General features: G+C 42.7%; 1 protein-coding gene across 1 annotated transcript in view; it reads right to left on the bottom strand.

Moving 5' to 3' along the window:
• Nucleotides 1-5,964: 5,964 nt before the first annotated feature.
• The window catches only part of HS3ST3B1 (heparan sulfate-glucosamine 3-sulfotransferase 3B1), a 48,467-nt gene continuing 35,773 nt past the window's right edge, over nt 5,965-18,658 (bottom strand). Inside the window, exon 2 of the mRNA XM_060204458.1 lies at nt 5,965-10,151. Coding sequence (XP_060060441.1) covers nt 9,533-10,151 — 619 coding nt within the window. The 3' untranslated portion in view covers nt 5,965-9,532. The remainder of the gene's footprint in view (nt 10,152-18,658) is intronic.

Below are 18,658 nucleotides of genomic sequence, written 5' to 3'. Positions count from 1 at the left end.
CAAACTACCTAACAAAAGAGAGCTCGATGAGGTGAGGAAAACTTGGCAGACATGGTACTTGAAATCTTGAGAGGAGATGGGGGAGATAGCATAGTGTTTATGCAGGAAGACTGTCGTGTCTGAGGCATCAGGTTCCAAGTTCAATCCCCAGCACCACCAAAAGCTGGAGTCAGAATAAAAATTAAAAAAAAAAGGAAAAAAGAAAGAAATGCTCAGAAAGGAACAGAGGGTAAGGGAAGTCCCTCAAAGGATAGCTAGAGTTGTAAGAGGCAACTGTTTACCAATTGCCTTCAATAGTAAAAAGAGTTACACAAAAAATGTTCTTGGTTAAAAACACAAGGTTTCGGTGGAGCTGAGATGGCGGCTTGGAGACGACGACTAGTGTGAGCTCGTTAAGGAAGCTGGTTTCAGTCTGGGAATCTCGGCCACCAGGTTCCAGATGATACCATGATGCCAACCTGATTTCCTTGGGCAGAGGACTCCACCATGTGTCCTGGAGCCTCACCTCTCCAGACCCCTCCCTGACTAGGGAAAGAGAGAGACAGGTTGGGAGTATGGATCAATCTGCCACTGCTCATATTCAGTGGAAAAGCAATTACAGAAGCCAGACCTTCCACCTTCTGCATCCCACAGTGATCCTGGGTCCATACTCCTAGAGGGATAAAGGATAAGGAAGCTGTCAAGGGAGGGGGTAGGATATGTAGTTCTGGGGGTGGACACTGTGTTCAAATGTACCCCTCTTATCCTATACTCTTATCAATATCTCCATTTTATAAAGAAACAAAATAAAAAATAAAAACACAAGGTTTCCAGTTTTTAAATACTGAGAAGTCTATGCTCTAACACCATACTTCTCAGTCTTCAGCTGGAGGGTTTGTTGAAACCTGTATCCAGTAGATCTGAGGTGAGACCAGAAAGTCCACATGTCTGTAAAGTCCCCAGGTGACGCTGACATGGTTTTGAGAACCATCATTATCAGTCTTGACCACATGTTTAGAACAACCTCCTGAGGGAGTTGTTATTTTATTTTATTTTATTTTAAATGTTTTTTTTCTAGCTTTATTTCAATAGTTCAGGGGCATAGACACTGTGCCGGCTGTTGATTTGACGGAATTATAAATTACAAGGTGATTGTCTCCATAATATTAACTATCATCTCTATCTCATAATTAACCACTATGGATAATGATGGTCCTATAATTAACATTTCTTTATTGTGGCGAGCACTTTAAAATTTTGCTCCCTTAGTGACATCCAAGTATATGATCCAATATTACTAGCTAGAAACATCATACCACACAGCAGATCACCAAACTTGCTAATCCTAGAACTGGAAACTTTCTTTTTTAATCATTATCTCTCCATTTACTCGAACCCCAGCCTTTGATAACTTTCACAATTAATCTGTTTCTCTGAGTTTGTCCCCTTAATTCCATATATAAGTGAGATCTTATAGTACTTACCGTTTTCTGTCTGAGTTGCTATTCCTAAGCAAAGTCCATGTTTTGGGAACTTTTTTTTAAAACCTAGGCTTCATCCATAAGAGATTCAGAAATAATTTGTCTGAGGTGTGTTCATATTCAGTGTTATTCGAACCTCTTTGGGTCACTGGGATGTTTGTCCAAGCTTGAGAACTACTGCTTGAAATGATGCCATCAGGTTAATGAATATATTGTAGATTTATTTTATAACTTTTCTTGAGGAGGTGGTATTTAGTTAATGGGATGATGTGGAAATTTAGGTCAGTGTTCAAAGCCCATACATATTTCACTTGAGTAGCATATTCTCAGGTTTGGGAGAACCTATCTCTGTGCACTGCTAACTTTTTAAAATATAATTTTTTATTTTATTTTATTTTATTTTATGAGAGAGACAGAGAAAAACTAAGAGGGATGGGGAAGATAGAGCCAGGGAAAGAGAGATACCTGCAGAGGGTGGAGAGTAGATAGCATAATGGTTATGTAAAGAGACTCTCACATCTTAGGCTCCAAAGTCCCAGGTTGAATAAGCCAGGGAGAGAGAGAGAGAGAGAGAGAGAGAGAGAGAGGCTGCAGTTCTGCTTCACTGCTTGCAAATCTTCCTCTGCAAGTGGGGACTGGGGAGACTTGAACTGGGGTCCTTGTACTTGACTGAGTGTGCCACTGCTTGGCCCCTCAATGCGGACTTCTAAAAGCCATCTATGAAAGGGGACTTGTTTCCTAAGTGGTTGAAGTGTCCTTTGCATTCATTTGATTGGTCTTTACACCACCTTCCAGAATGCTGATTTCCTACCCTCTACCTAAAGTATACGTTTAGGATAAATTCCAACGTTTCCCAAAGTGTGGCAAATGGAGGCGGGTATTTCTAGTTTAGAAGTCTGTGAATTCAACATCAAACCGCACTGAATGAACACTTCCCTCTTCAGCTCTCTTCAGCTCTGTATAGTAAGATGTGAAGCTGAGCTAAGCCCTGGTCCTGAATAGAAGACAGTCGAGGACAATAAATGAACTTAGGGCAGCTGTGCAAACACAACTTGTGTTTCATCTAAGTATAGTTACTAGAATTGCTTGTTTTCATTGTATTTTTATTTTATGATTACCATTTATTGGTGGCCAGAAACAATAGCTTGTTGTAGCTTTAATGTGTCATCTTTTAAATTAAAATAAGTTTTTGTTGTGCACAATTAATTAAGTCTAGATGTTGTAGTGTGTAACATAGATCCAATAGTTACCAGTACTATATTGTTCTTGGGCATCTATCCAAAGACATTGCAAAAAAACTAATTTGAAAGGATATATGAATCCATATGTCCATTGCTGCATTATTCACAATAGTCAGAGTGGAAGCAGCCTAAATACCTATTGACAGATGATTGGATAAAGAAGTTACAGGATAGATATTCCATGTAATACTATTCTGCAATCAAGAAAAATGACATTGTGTCCTTCTGGACAAGATGAGTGGAACTGGAGGTGAGTATGTTTAGAAGAGTAAATAGAGATGAAAGACAACTCCCAGATGGTTTCACTCATAAGTGAATTCTAGAAAACTCAAAACACATGGGCTTTAGAGGGGGGGGAACACAAGCAAAGTGTCTCTGAGACTTTCTGAGAAAGAAATTTGGTGCTGGGTGTGGTGTGGAACTCCATCTTGTAATCTTACAATCTTGTAAATTATGATTAATCACACATTTTAAAAAAATGGCTTGGGGTAAAATTGGGAAAAATACGGTGTTGATTTTACTGAGGGATCTTATGCTGTGTTCTGATCACCAAAGAATAAACAAGTTTCGAGGAAGGTTTTGAAGGAGATGAATAGTTTTATAGCATTGATTGTGGCAATGGTTTCATGAGTGGACAAAAATGATTAACTTGCATATAATAACTGTACTTTTTGCATATCAGTAGCTTTTTTTTCAAAAAGTTGTTTTTTTAAAAAAAAAGTTTGGGGTTGAATATTTTAAAATCAACCTATGTACCAAATTAATAATAAAAGTGAGTCAATGTTTGAAAATATCTCAAGTGTCCAACAACAGATGAGTAGTTCAGGAAGTTGTGGCATACCTAAAAATGGAATACACACAGCTGTAAGAAATGATGATATCTTCTCTTTAGCTCCCAGATGAATTGGAACTGGTGGGAATCATGTGGTGTGAAGTAAGTCAGAAAGAAAATGATGAAAACACTGGATGCTTTCACTCAGAGACAGGATCAATACAGGGTGAAAACAAATAAGAACAATACAGAACAATACAGCAAAGAACAATACAGGGTGAAACCTCAATGGACGGTAGTCTACTACAACAGAATTGAGGATGAAGAAGTGGAGAAAGAAGAACACTAAAGGCACACTGGGAATGTAAGTACCGGTGGTGGAATGGGATATGTTTGGTGGAGTGAAATGTACTGATACCTACATTGAAGAAACACAGAAATATACCCATTTCCTGTTTGCTAAACAATTTGTCGTGCTTTATATCTTACTGCCTTCCAGTCACCAGTTGCAGAAGTTATTAGGATTCCATCCTGACCTCCCTGGGCAGATGGATGACCTCACCAATATGTCGCAGAACGCCACCTCTCTAGAGCTCTACCCCACAGGCTGGGGGTATGGATTGAACTGCCAACGTCCTTATCCAGTGGAGAAGCAATTACAGAAACCAGCCCCTCCACCTTCTGCACCAAATGAAAAATTTTGAGGGGCCATGCGGTAATGTACCTGGTTAAATGCACACATTACAGTTCACAAGCCCCTGGACCCACCTGCAGGGGGAAAGCTTCATGAGTGGTGAAGTAGAGCTGCAAGTGTCTCTCTCCTTTTCTGTCTCCCTCTTCCCTTTAAATGTCTCTGTCTCTATTCAATAATTAATTAATTAATTAATTAATTACATTTTGATCCATACCCCCAGTGGGATAAAGAATAAGAAAATTCCAATGAGGGGGACAGAACACAGAACTCTGGTGATGGGAACAGTATGGAATTATACCCCTGCTTCTTGCAATCTTCTTAGTCATTATTAAATCACCAATAAAAAACTTAAAAAATAAATATACCCTTATGACAACAATTCTATAAGTCAATATCCCTTCAATAAAGTGGTACTAAAGTTAAAGAAAGTGGAAATGGATCAAATGTTTTAAACCATAATCAATAATCATAGAGATGGTATGATATGGCTGAAGAAAACCAAGTTGCTTCCTACAGGATCCAGACATAGGAATGCCATTTGTCTCAGGTTTTGTCTATATCTCATGGAAAAGGATATTTGAATACTCTGAAAATATGTGAAAGGGGGATTGGGCAGTGGCACACCTGGTTAAGCATACACACTATAGTGTGCAAGGATCTGAGTTCAAGCCCTGGTCCCCCACCTGCAGGGGAAAAGCTTCATGAGTGATGAAGCAGGGCTGCAGGGGTCTCTCTGTCTCTCTCCCTCTCTCCTCAATTTTTCTCTGTCTCTATGCAATAAAAAATTAAAGATAAAAAATAATGTTTAATATGTGGGGAGTCCGGCGATAGTGCAGCAGGTTAAGCGCAGGTGGCGCAAAGCGCAAGGACCGGCTTAAAGATCCCGGTTCGAACCTCCCAGCTCCCCACCTGCAGGGGAGTCACTTCACAAGCAGTGAAAAAGGTCCACAGGTGTCTGTCTTTCTCTCTACCTCTCTGTCTTCCCCTCCTCTTTCCATTTCTCTCTGTCCTGTCCAACAACGACGACATCAATAACAACTACAACAATAAAACAACAAGGTCAACAAAGGGAATAAATAAATGAATATAAACAAATTAATATGTGAAGGGAATACTATTAAGCAATCTCTGACCATCAATGTTCTTCTTCCATCAAGCTTAGCTGAGACACATGTTCCTTTATGGGGGCTCTCATGCTCTTTGAAGCCTGTGTGATGAACTATGCCTCCTGTGGAAGTCTCTCTCCAACCAAAAAGGCCTCCCCTACCCATTGCAGAGACTTCTGAATCATTTACAAAAGAATCTGCCCCAGTACTTGTGGGTTAACTGGATTTTGAATTTGACCTTCTAAACATGAAGAGAAAAATAATAATCATCGGCCTTCAGAATGTCTCCTTTTTTGATTTTTCACATCTGTATGTTGTTAGCTTTTGAATAAAATACCTCCTTTGTCCATCTACAGTAGGAAAAAAAAATGTATCCAAGAAGTTGGTAAAATATATTTTATTTATTCATACAAAGAAATAGTATGAACCAGAATTTCATTTTCCTAGAAACATCTTTCTCTGTGTAAAATTAATTTGTGTTATACATAGGACAAAATACTTGATTTCATTTTTTTTTGTACATATTGACTATTCTAACATCCAGATTACAGACGACACACTGCTAGAGTTTGCAAAGTATTTCAGATTACTGGGTTGAATGAAACGCAGTCATAAATTAAAAATGTGAAAACAAACAAACAACAAACAAACAAACAAAAACCACTAACCACACTTATAAGTTTTATTGACCGACCATCCTTGTAGATAAACTGAAAAGAAAAAAGAAAAGACAATCACTTCTGTGTCAGCATTTTAGTACATACTAGACATTTTCGGCTTATCAGAACCTCCCGTTTTCCTTAGGGGAATATTCTGGCAGGATCTACAACTGTGTTTCTCCAAAGCTTCTCTCACTCAAAATGGCTCCCAAAAAGAACCCCCTTGATGAAGATAATCTCTCTTTCTCGCCATCCTATTATTTATTATGCAGTCACTATACCTAAATGCCTTTCCCAGAACCAACTATCGAGTGAACGGCACACTCTGTAAACACATCGAAGCAATCATGGGAAAGATAAGGATAATAAAAGCCTCTGATAGTTTATTGACTTTTTGTTCACTCTTAAGAGCGAACCAAAAAGATGTGCAATATAGCATTCCAAGGACTATCAGAGAGCATTTTTCCTGTAAACTGGAAGAAACCCAAGACATGTGCTAGGACAAATTGCCAAAACATGAAATGGTGTTTGTCTTCTAGCAGCTATAAAAGTGACATAGGTGGCCTTATAGATTCCAAGGCTTAATTTGACTCATTGCCTGGCTACACGAGGAGGAAGATCATGGACCCATGTTCAGTTAAGAACCGTCACATAACGGCTATGGATCAGTGTGGATCAGTGGTGAACTATAAGCTGCCAGGCCTTTCGGAATCGAAATGCACAGGAAGTTTGATTTATTTGTATTACTTAAAAAAAAAAAATCTTGCTCTTGTTCAGTGCTAATTATTGACATCTGTTTGGATCCCGAGATTTGACCCAGGACAGGATCTTGATCCATTTCAGTGTTCATGACTAAATGACCCTTCTTGTCTCTGAATATTTCCTGTTTCAGCTTTTGTTAAGGCAAGAATAAATAATTAAAAAAAAAAAAAGCCAGCTTAGAAAGACAGCATGAACCTAAAGGGATAAAAGACAATTCATGCCCATCTCATTACCACACTGTCCCCAGCCCCCATAGTCATCTGTGAGTTTTGCTGCCACTGTGTCATGTGCTGCGTCAGAGCGGGTGAGTAGGCAGAAAGAAGAAAGGGTAGATTCAGGTGGGGACGGGAGTTTGAATCATACTTGGAGTGATATGTTGTAACAAGGAGGAGCTGTGTCCTCAGCTTCACTTCAAATGAGCCTTCTAACTGCAGAGGTGGACAACTAGTTTGCACCCTGATGGAGGTGTCATTAACATCTGAGCAGCAGAAAGGGAAAGCCCGTACAAAGAGCAAGTTCATCACTCCTGGTTCGAGTCAGTAAGAGAGCTGTGAATTGAATGAAAATCTGAGCAATGCAAGGAGTCCATTCCACCCCCCCCCACACACACACACACACCCCAATCCTACACAGAACCTACACAAGGAGAGTTTTGCTATGAAGTGTGAGCTAGCTAGATCTCAGCTAACACTTGGAAGCAAATACACACCAGAGGATCCGCTGGAAATCCTTCAAAGATCAATCCTTCAAAAATGGTCTCTGACCATTTTCTCAGGCATCCTTAGGCCATCGGGTAAGCGAGCGACTCCACAGAACACAGGATGAAAGTCTACCTGGTAAACATAACAGCCCAACCATTTTTGATGAAATGTTTATCTTTCTTCTCACATATTACTTGAGAGTATAACTCAAATACCAATTATTTTATGGCAGAGTCATTCTGGCTTAGAGACTTGAAGAAAAAGAGAGTCTCTCATTATGGGATATTGCTAGACAGAGACCCAGCTGTTACTAGCTAGCCATGATAAATGGTCTCTAAGAGCTCATTCAACAGAAGGGGAGAGCTTTCTGCATGAGTAGCAATAATGCTGACAAGCCTTCTGCCAGGATGTAAACAAGCTAAAACTAGGGACAGTTCCATAAGCATAAGCCTCAAGTGCTTACAGTCAACCTGGGGTCAGATTTCCTAGTGTCTGTCTTTATACTCCTGGTTCTCATTGGCTGTTGGCTTGCAGGCCATGTTTTCAATCTGAGATGAGCTCAGAATGTCAAGAAGCATTCCAGATTATCAGGAGAGGTGGTGAGTGGGTCAGAAGTTCCCTTCTTCTGCCAGGCCGTCTATCCTTTTGGAAAAAAAAATTTTTTTACCCCCATAAAGTCTGTTACCCTACCAACTGGGGTGTGCTGGACATGGGTTGGTTCTGCACCTAACAACAGGACCTTGGCAGGTGTTGAGGGTATGGGATCAGAGCTTTTTTGGACCTTTTAAAGCCAGGCATTCTCAGTTTGTGCAACCTAGGGAATTCTTTGGTGTGTCAACACAGAAGTGTCCGACTGGAAGACAGAGCATGTGAATTACAAGAGATAGATTAGTCTTTATTTCTTTTTTAAAATATTTATTTATTTACTTATTCCCTTTTGTTGCCCTTGTTGTTTTATTGTTGTTGTTATTGATGTCAACATTGTTAGATAGAAATGGGAGAGAGGAGGGGAGACAGAGAGGAGGAGAGAAAGATAGACACCTGCAGGCCTGGCCTGCTTCACCGACTATGAAGACACACCCCTGCAGGTGGAGAACCGGGGGCTCAAACCAGGATCCTTAGGCCGGTCCTTGCGCTTCACGCCACACGCGCTTAACCCGCTGCGCTACTGTCCGACCCCATTAGTCTTTTATTTCTAAAGCAGCATCCAAGCCTCTCACACATGTGACCTGGGAAAGAGGGGCCTCACATTTTCATACACTTTAAGTTGGTTCAAGAACTGGGGCCTGGGGCAGAAAAGGATGTAGGGTTATCTTTAAAAATTTTTTTAAAAAAAGAGGACCAGGAAGTGGCTCACCTGGTTGAATGTACATATTACAATGCACAAGGACCCAGTTTGAGGCTCCAAGGACCCAGGTTTGAGGTCCCAGTCCCCATCTACAAAGGGAAATCTTCACAAGTGGTGAAGCAATCCTACATGTGTCTCTCCATTTTTATCTCCCCCTTATTCTCACTTTCTGGCTGTCTCAATCCAATAAATAAATAAAGATAAAAAAATTAAGGGAGTAAGGGGAGCCTGGTATACAAACTCTAACTAGATGTAAAAGTTCCTGCAAAGGTCATGATTCCACCTGGTACAGAGTGGACTTAGGGGGAAATTTTTGCTTTGATTTTGTGTCGAAACCCTTGAAAATGGCATCACATCAACAAGGAGGCTGCTACATGAGGCCCACCCCTCAGATTACAGTTTGCTGTGGCAGACCCAAGACAGAAAGAGACTCAGAGGGCAATGTCAAGGTTGAATACCCGTAACAACAAAAATCTCAAGTTTTGTGCTTTTCTTCTTTTCAAATATAATGGGTGTCGAGAAAAAAAAATAGCATATGGAAGCACCATCAACTATGATGAAAAAAAAAAAGAAAGACCAAAATATTAGAGTGGAACACTTTGGAATGTTAACAGATTACGAAGCTAACTCTCTTTTTAAAGAGTGTGGCTAGGCAGCTTAGTGAATTAATTGCTTATGAATTAAAAAATAAATTATTATAAAATAGATTTCTGTACATTTTACATACATATAATCTCTCTCCATAGATAAACACAGTCGCTCCCCCCCTCCCCCTCCCCCTTCGTGAGTTCAGTCCCAGCCAAAGTCATGCCCGGTCATCTGGTAGAACTTCAAGTTGAAAGGCCGGTAGAAGTCGCGCAGTCTCTGCACCACCTCTCGGTCGATCTCGGGGTGGGTCCTGCCCTTGGTCTTGCCCAGGCAGTGGGGTTTGCTGCTGCCCTCGGCCTTCTTCAGGCAGGGGAAGCCCTTGGTCTTGTTGAAGTAGAAGTGCTTGTCGGTGATGATCCTCTTGAGGCCCAGGAAGTCCTGCACGCGGCCCAGCTCGCCGGCCGGGTCGCTGATGAGCCGCTCGCCGCTCACGAAAAGCATCTGGCCGAGCGGGAAGTGGCGCAGCCAATGCTCCAGGTGCTTGGCGTAGATGCCGATCTGGATGGCGCTCCACGACGTGTCGATGAGGCCCGTAGTTCTGTTTTTGAACGTCAAGCTCTCAAAGGTGGGGATGTCGGGCCGCTTGGAGAGCGTCTGCGTGTAGTCCGAGATGGCCCTGGTCACCGGGTCGCGCACCACCACGATGAGCTTGGTGTCCTTGGACATGGCCGAGATGCGGGCAGGTGCCTCCCGGGTGACAAAGTAACTGGGCGTCTTCTCCATGGTGATCTGCCCCTCCAGGGTCCTGGGCATCAGCTCCCTGGGGAGAGAGAACAGAGGCTTCATCAGTGAGCAGGGATAAAACTCAAAAACAAACAAACAAAAACAACCAACAGTTAAGTGGGGCAATTTTTGCAAACAGTAAAGCAGTCCTGTAGGTGTCTTTCTCTCTGCATCTGTGTCTTCCTTCCCCCTCTCAATTTCTCTCTGTCTGTATCCAATAAATAATAATTTAAAAAGAAATATGACGGAAATTTTCAGCTCTGCTACTTATAAACTGTGTCACCTTGAACAACTTAATTCTATCAGGTTTCCTTTTCTCATCTGTAAAAATGAATGTAATAATATATACTTCGTGGAAATGGAATAAGGATTAAAATAACTAATGAACAGCGGTCGGGGAGGTGGTACCACAGACAGCTTTGGACTTCTAAGCGTGGATCAGGAGCATGTACCCGAGTGATGTTCTTTTTCATTCTGCCTTCTCTGTCATAATAAACTATAAAAATTAATAATCATAATGTGCTTAGAACATGCTTGTTATAAGAGGGTCGGGAGGTGGTGCAAGGATCCCGGTTAAGGCCCTGGCTCCCCACCTGCAGGGGGGGGTCACTTCACAAGGGATAAAGCAGGCCTACAGGTGTCTTTCTCTTTCCCTCTTTATCTTCACAGTGGGTAAGTGCAAGTGCATGTGGCACAAAGTGCAAGGACCAGCTTAAGGATCCCAGTTTGAGCCCCTGGCTCCCCACCTGCAGGGGGGTTGCTTCATAAGTGGTGAAGCAGGTCTACAGGTGTCTATCTTTCTCTCCCCCCTCTGTCTTCCCCTCCTCTCTCCATTTCTCTCTGTCCTATCCAACAACAGCAATAACAACAACAGTAACAATAGTAACAAGGGCAACAAAATGGGAAAAAATGGGCTTCCAGGAGCAGTGGATTCAAAGTGCAGGCACAGAGTCCCAGAGATAACTTTGGAGGCCAAAAAAAAGTGATGTATTAACTAATCAGGTACCTAGTTTTGGTCACAGATATATAGAATCTTCCTGTAGTTATGGGGTAGATTTCTGGTTAATAGCCACATGGGCCTAAAGATATTTAAAAAAAAAAAAAAAAGGTTTGTTTTTGTTTTCACAGCAAATTGGACCAAAAATTTACCTCTAATAGGAAATTCTAAACTTCCAGCTTCAAGTCACCCTTAATTCACAGAGCCCACAACTCTTGTATGGAGTGAATTGATAAACTCTTATCACAAGAGCCAGAAAGGGAAGTACCCCCCAGGAAAGCTCCTTCTTCACTGAGACTTAGAGGGGGGATTTTTTTTTTCTTTAAGACTGCTCTACAGTGCTGAAGCCACCATCCCTGGATTAAGCTAACACTGGATTGACCCACTTTGCCCATTAACCGCTTAGATTAATGAAGCAGTGTCATCAGGCTAATATCGCCGATGTGCAAAGAGACTGGTTCTCAACTTAGTTTGCATTTCTCTAAAAGGCAGGCCAAACCAGACAAAGTCCAAGTTTTGTTTTCCTACCATCTACAAGGGCTTAATATTCAGAATCAAAGTGGCCACCGGCACTGAACGCCATCCAACCCTCCAGCTCTTCAGGACTGGGAGGTGGGGGTGGTCGAGGGGATGGAGTCAGACTACCAAGTGACAGGGTCGCTGAGCTGGCCATGCCTATCTTTCTCACAGGCATCATGAGAAAGATGATGGCATCTACCACAGAGGGGTTGTGAGAGGACTGTGAAGCTGACTTCGTATAAAGCAATGTAGCTTGTTGTCGCCAAGAAAATGCTAGCAATTTTCTTTTGGTGACGGGCTTTTTGGCAAGGATGTAAGGAAGCAAGATGTGCACAGGACAATGGTCACTCACTTGGTTCTACCCCCTCCCAACACACACACACACACACACACGTGCACACGCAGGTGCGCACGCACGCACACACGTGGGAGGGGGGAGTGTAACAGGGGAGGTTCAGCTTCTGTGAGAGCAAAGGGACCAAAACACTGAATGCTATTCTCAGTCTGACCAAGGTCCAGAACCATCTCTGCATCTTTGCTGCCTTGCTGTCTCTAAAGAAGGGCTTGGTGGCAACTGAAGAAAATGGCTAAAATAGGCAATTGTGAAGCAGAAACCACATAACAGCACTGGTAAAAAAGAAAATTGGAGAGACTCGCTGTACTCCAGTCCAAGGGCAAAGCCTACTCAACCATAAATAAACATTCCCTGAGTTGTGGACAGATTTCCTGTCCCTCACTGTCTGATGGCCACCCAAGCCATTGTGGGGTACCATCTCCAGGGGATCCCTCTCCCCAGGCTGGTCTGGAGTCAGCACACATAGTTCAGAAAACACACAGGGAGAGCAGGGGGGGCGGTGCTCAGGACTAATTTGATTATAGATAATTGGTAGAAGCAATGCTGCTGTGACAAAGAGATATCTCAGCCCTTGTCTAATGGAAGCTCCCAGGCCAGGCTCCCCTTGGGGTGCTTGAGTACAGACAGGAAGTGGATGTCAGGTGAGAAGCACAGTGATCACCATTCTGCCTCCTGAGCTCTCTTTCTCTCCTGACATTCTGAAACCCTTCTGTAGTGGACACTGGACTCAGATGGAGTCAGCCATCTTCACACAACACACAAAGTGGACAATACAGCTCTTGGCACAGAACCTTCTGGGAGGTGATAGATTGGTTTCTTCCCTTTCCCCTTTGCATTGCTTTTCCCTACCCCCTAGTCCCCACCCACCACCGGGTTCTGGAACAAAGCCCTTCCCCTTTGGTGACTGGGTGACCCTCCTCTCTCCCTGTCTCTACACTAGTCACACTCCCCTGTCCAGACACTCAGATTCTCTCCTAGCGCAAGTTATTGGAAGAAGAAAGGATGACAATAAGGATGATAATAAGGGGGAGGCAAGTCCATTCACATGGACCCTGCAGTCCTGGAAGCCCTAGGCTGCCCTCCTGAGCCAACAGGGAGGATGCAGAATAATTTGAGAGGCTCATTATAAAAGCCAGTTTCTCAAACTGATAGTCATAGCTAATAATTACATGGTGCTTAAGAGCTTGCAGTGAAACTTTCACATGCATTATCTGATTTCATCCCTCACAACAAGCCTTTGAGGTAGGTATTGCAATTCCCTAATGAGGAAACAAGAGACCAAAGGAGAGAGGGTGGTCTGTGCTTCACCACCCTGCAGGTCAAGAGTCGGGACACAGAGTGAGCCTCTTTGATGCTCCCCGGCCACTCATCCCAACCATCTTCCTCCAGTCCCCTTTGTCTCCTCCTCCTATGAAGAATACACAGAGCCATGCACCTGTCCTCTCTTTTAATAGATACCTTTATTTTTCACCTCTCATTCACAGATTAGGATCTTAATAGCAGGCATTTCAGGGCTAGAATCAGGTGACCGCAATCATAATTGTTCAAATATGAGTCAGATTTCGAAACAATAGACCTCTTAGGTTCACATGCTCCCATTGTTAACTGCCTTCTATTAATGAATATTAATATTAATCATGGCCATAGCCATTCTCCTCTGGTTCCCTCATCTCCCTGGTCCCATCTTCTCTCTTTAGCATGTGGGCAGGAAGAGACATATGGTACTTATCACCAGTGGGTACTTGGGGCTTTCATGGACCAGGCAGTATCACTTAGAGGAACCACAACAAGTGTCCCTTGAAACAAGTCTAGGAGATCCTAACCAGACAGAGGATAGCAGCCCCAACAGAAAGTAGAAAAGACCCCACTACTTATGTTTTTAATATTTAATTATTTGTTCCCTTTTGTTGACCTTGTTTTATTGTTGTTGTCATTGTTGGATAGGACAGAGAGAACTGGAGAGAGGAGGGGAAGATAAAGAGGGGGAGAGAAAGATAGACACCTGCAGACCTGCTTCACCGCTTGTGAAGCGACTCCCCCTGCGGGTAGGGAGCCGGGGACTCGAACCGGGATCCTTTTGCCGGTCCTTGAGCTTTGTGCCATGTGCACTTAACCCTCTGCGCTACCGCCCAACTCCCTAGACCCCACTTCTTTAAGGAGACCTAAGAGGCAAAACAGCCTTGTTTCTGCATGTAGGCACTATCACCTTCTAGGGACATTAGTGTCTTCAAAGAGCTCAGTCACTGAGCAGGAACCTGAAAACTCAGTGGGACCTGAAGGTGGTATTATGTCACTTATGTGGCAGTTAGACTTATTCCTGTTTGTACAACAGAATCACCTAGAATCATCTGAACTAAATGCCCCTCTCTTAGTCCAAAGCAACCAGGTGAGACTCATGGTGAGTGAGACCTCAGTGTGGGTTGGAATCTATTGAGATAATTTCAATGTATAACCAAGACTGAACATCATCATCCTGAGGTATCTGTGAGCCTGCAACTTACTATGAGCTTACATCATATACTCGCTGAAATTTAATCCTTAAGTAGAGAGATGTGAGTACAGAGATGGGGGGGAGGGAATTGAAGAAGGAAGGGGAGGAGGAGGAAGAGGAAGAAGAAGAGGCAGAGAACAAAGAAGGAGGAGGAAGAGGTGGAGATGAAAGAAGGAGGAGGAAGAGAACAATATTATAAAGAAAATTGAAATTGTGCAAGTCAAAAACATCGATTGAGTCAAGATAATTAAGAATTACCTAGTCTCAGTTGAAAATAGTCTAATTCTCAGGATGTGGGTTATCTCTGAATGGACTACAAATAGACTAATAGATAAGACTCTCTCTCTCTCTCTCTAGAGTACACAAACTGAACTAAAACACACAGTACACAAACTGAACTAAAACAAAATGAAGCAACCTAAAGGGTATGAAAAGAAAGATGAGGCCACCTCTATATTCACGTGCTACAGAAACACTAACAGAGGCATCTAAATTCTTTCATCATCAAAAGTTAGATACTATCAATATACACAGCAGAAGTGAAAACAAACAGCTGAAAAGCAATCCTAAACTAAGTTATCTGATTGATGCCTCTGCCAAAGTTCCTGGCTGAAAATGAAACTGAATTTTCTTTAAAAAAAAAAAAAAGTCATGAAACTTAAGACAAATTAATGACAAGAAAAATAACCACTGGGCTCTTTTCCTCTCTGCTCACCAGGTAAGGATTCAGAATCTCAGCCTCAGTCCTGGTGTCCACCCTACCTGCGCCTCTATCAGAGCAGAGGAGTCAGCTGAGAAGGTAAGCATGTCACCTGCACATCAATTTCCCATTGAGGATTGGCTGTCGGAGACCTTTAGAGAATTCCAGATGTTACAAATGGATATGCCGTGTCTCACCGGGCCTTCAAAATGTAACTTAATTGCTAAGGCACAGAGCCTTATAAGCAAATCTTTAGACCCTACATGAGCAGAACAATGAGAATGAAACAGAAGTTCTGAAAGACTCTCATTATAGTTTTTCTGATGTTCACTAGGAACAGATGACCCTGATTTAGCCTTTTATTATTATTATTCTTTTTAAAAAATATTTATTTATTTCCTTTTGGTTGCCCTTGTTGTTTTTATTGTTATTGTAGCTATCATTGTTGATGTCATCGTTGTTGGGTAGGACAGAGAGAAATGGAGAGAGGAGGAGAAGACAGAGAGGGGGAGAGAAAGACAGACACCTGCAGACTTGTGAAGCGACTCCCCTGCAGGTGGGGAGCCGGGGGCTCAAACCAGGATCCTTACGCCGGTCCTTGAGCTTTGCACTACCGCCGACTCCCATTATTATTATTCTTATCACTGGGACCTCACTGCTCCAGGCTGAACTTTTCATCTAGAAAGGTAGAGACAAAGTAAGAGAGACAGAGAAAAGACAACAAAGCAATGAGTCTTACACCAATGCAGAGGGAGTTGAGTTCAAACCTGGCTCACGTCCATGACAAAGCAAGTGCGTGATCCAAGTGAACTATCTTGCTTGGCCTCTGATTTCACCTTTTTCCTTCTTTCCTCCTTCCCATGGTGTGCCTGCTCCTGTGGCCCAGCAAATGGACTTATTGTTGGAACTGGTAAATCACACCACAATAAATAAATTTAAAAAAAAAAGATGATTGAGAAGGGTGTGACTAAACTTACTACACCCAAAACAGATGCCAAGACATTCATGCAAAACAGATGATGGAAGTGAATGAGTTTCAGGGGCCACCACCACCTTGAAGAGAAAGAACTGCTTCCATAAGTTCAATTTCTTTTTTTCTTATGCAACCCCTTTTTGATGATGTTAAAGAAAATCCCCTTACAAGTGGTCACATATTCCCAGTGGTGGAGAAATGATAGGGGAAAGATGAACAGAGGGAGAAGAGGAAAAAAAGGAAGGGCATTTAGAAGTAGTAATAGGGTGCCAGGCAGTAGCACAGCAGGTTAAGTGCACATGGCGCAAAGCGCAAGGACCCATGTAAAGATGCTGGTTCGAGTCCCTGGCTCCCCACCTGCAGGGGGGTCACTTCACAAGTGGTGAAGCAGGTCTGCAGATGTCTATCTTTCTCTCCCCCTTCTCTGTCTTCCCCTCCTCTCTGTCCTATCCAACAACAGTAATAATAACAACAACAATGATAATCAAGGGCAACAAAAGGAGGGGAAAAGTAGTAATAATAGGTGTAGGTGTGACTTAGAAAGAGAGAGAAGACAGGACCATGGGGGGAAAATAAAGGGCAAATATATATAGAGAGAGACAGATATAGAAACAATAGTCAACCTATATCTATGACCTTGGGAGGGCTACTATAGTTTCCAATGGAAGGGACTAGGAATACAGAACTCTGGTGGTAGAAACAGTGCGGAATTAGACCCCTGTTATTTTTAACTTGGTAATCAATATTAAGTCACTAATAACATTAAAATTTAAAATTAAAAAAAATTAAATTTAAAAAAGTGGTCAATAGAGACTTAGAAAAGATATTTGTTTTCATGAAGACCATTATTAGACTCCTAGTTCTGCTCCCAGCTGGCACACCCCTCTGATCATAATCCTGACTTTATGAGTCTCAGCCTTCTAGTCAGTAAAATTGTCACAGCAGAAGAAACTGCAAATGTCTGTACGTTCTAATGCCAAGGGCACGAGCCAGGAAACCATGACACACAGTGCCTTTAGTTTATCCACAATGCCCAAATCTGATCTCTGAGAGCTGAAAACACAAAGTGAAATGAGGATAAATCCGTACAAGAAGATGGATCAAGATTTCCAGGAAGATTATCTCCCTCCACCACCACTACCATCACCACCACCACCCCCACCCCCCCCCCGCCTCCATCACCAAAAGCCAAACAAACAAATATACAAAAAAAAAAAAAAAAAAACCTAGTCCCTGGCATCTGCACGGTCCTAAGTCTACCTGTTCAAAACAAGTAAGAAAACAAATAGCCATTTCTGAGTATCTGCTAAACCCACAGATACTAGTAGCTGATCTCAAAATCACTGGGATCCCCACCCTCACACCAAGCAGTTAGGAGAAAGGGAGAGATGAAGAGTAAAAAAAGTTCTGATACTGGGAGTCGGGCGGTTGCGCAGTGGGTTAAGCACACGAGGCGCAAAGCACAAGGACCAGCATAAGGATCCCGGTTCAAGCCCTTGACTCCCCACCTGCAGGGGAGTCACTTCACAGGCAGATCTGTAGGCGTCTATCTTTCTCTCCCCCCTCTGTCTTCCCCTCCTCTCTCCATTTCTCTCTGTCCTGTCTAACAATGACGACATTAATAACTGCAAGAACAATAAAAAAAAAAACAAGAGCAACAAAAGGGAAAATAAACATATAAAAAAAATTTTTTAAAAAGTTCTGATACTACAGAGACAGATGCACATCCTTACACATTAATCCAAACTCAGAAAGTATACAGAACCTCGACGTAGTCTATAGAATCAGAGAGCAAATGATATATCCATTGTAACAAACGCACCACCCAGATGAGGCTATTGGTTGCTGAGGGGGGAGGCTTTGCGTGAAGATGGGAGACCTCTGTATTTTCTGCTCAATTTTGCTCTAGTAGAGTGGAGAAGACCAAGCTTCAGAGCTGCAAGACAAACTCAAAAGTGAAGAGGCTGCTGGGCTTGGGAAAGTATTTTCCCAGGCTTTGTGAGCACTTGGTATGCTAAGTCCAAGTATTAAAGTATTTATTATCTTTCTTCCTGTCTTCCTTCCTTCCTTCCTTCCTTCCTTCCTTCCTCCCTTCCTTCCTTCCCTCCTTTCTTTCTTTCTTGCTTTCTTTCTTTTAGTATTGGATAGAGACAGAAAGAAACGGAAGAGGAAGACAGAGAGGGAGAGAGACAGACACCTGCAGTTCTACCTTATCTCTCATGAAGCTTTCCCTGTACAAGGGCTTGAACCCGGGAACCTTGTGCACTAGAGTATGTGCTTAACCAGATGCACCACTGCCTGGCCCCTTAAAGTATCTTCTTGGGGGAGTCGGGCAGTAACGCAGCAGGTTAAGCGCACGTGGTGCAAAGCACAAGGATCGGCTTAAGGATCCTGGTTCAAGCCCCCAGTTCCCCACCTGCAGGGGAGTCCCTTCACAGGCGGTGAAGCAGGTCTGCAGGTGTCTATCTTTCTCTCCCCCTCTCTGTCTTCCCCTCTTCTCTCCATTTCT

Source organism: Erinaceus europaeus, chromosome 12 (genome assembly GCF_950295315.1).
Source record: "Erinaceus europaeus chromosome 12, mEriEur2.1, whole genome shotgun sequence".
Classification (NCBI taxonomy): Eukaryota; Metazoa; Chordata; class Mammalia; order Eulipotyphla; family Erinaceidae; genus Erinaceus; species Erinaceus europaeus.
Note: the sequence above shows the minus strand (reverse complement) of the source record. Positions and strands in the feature narration are given on the sequence as shown.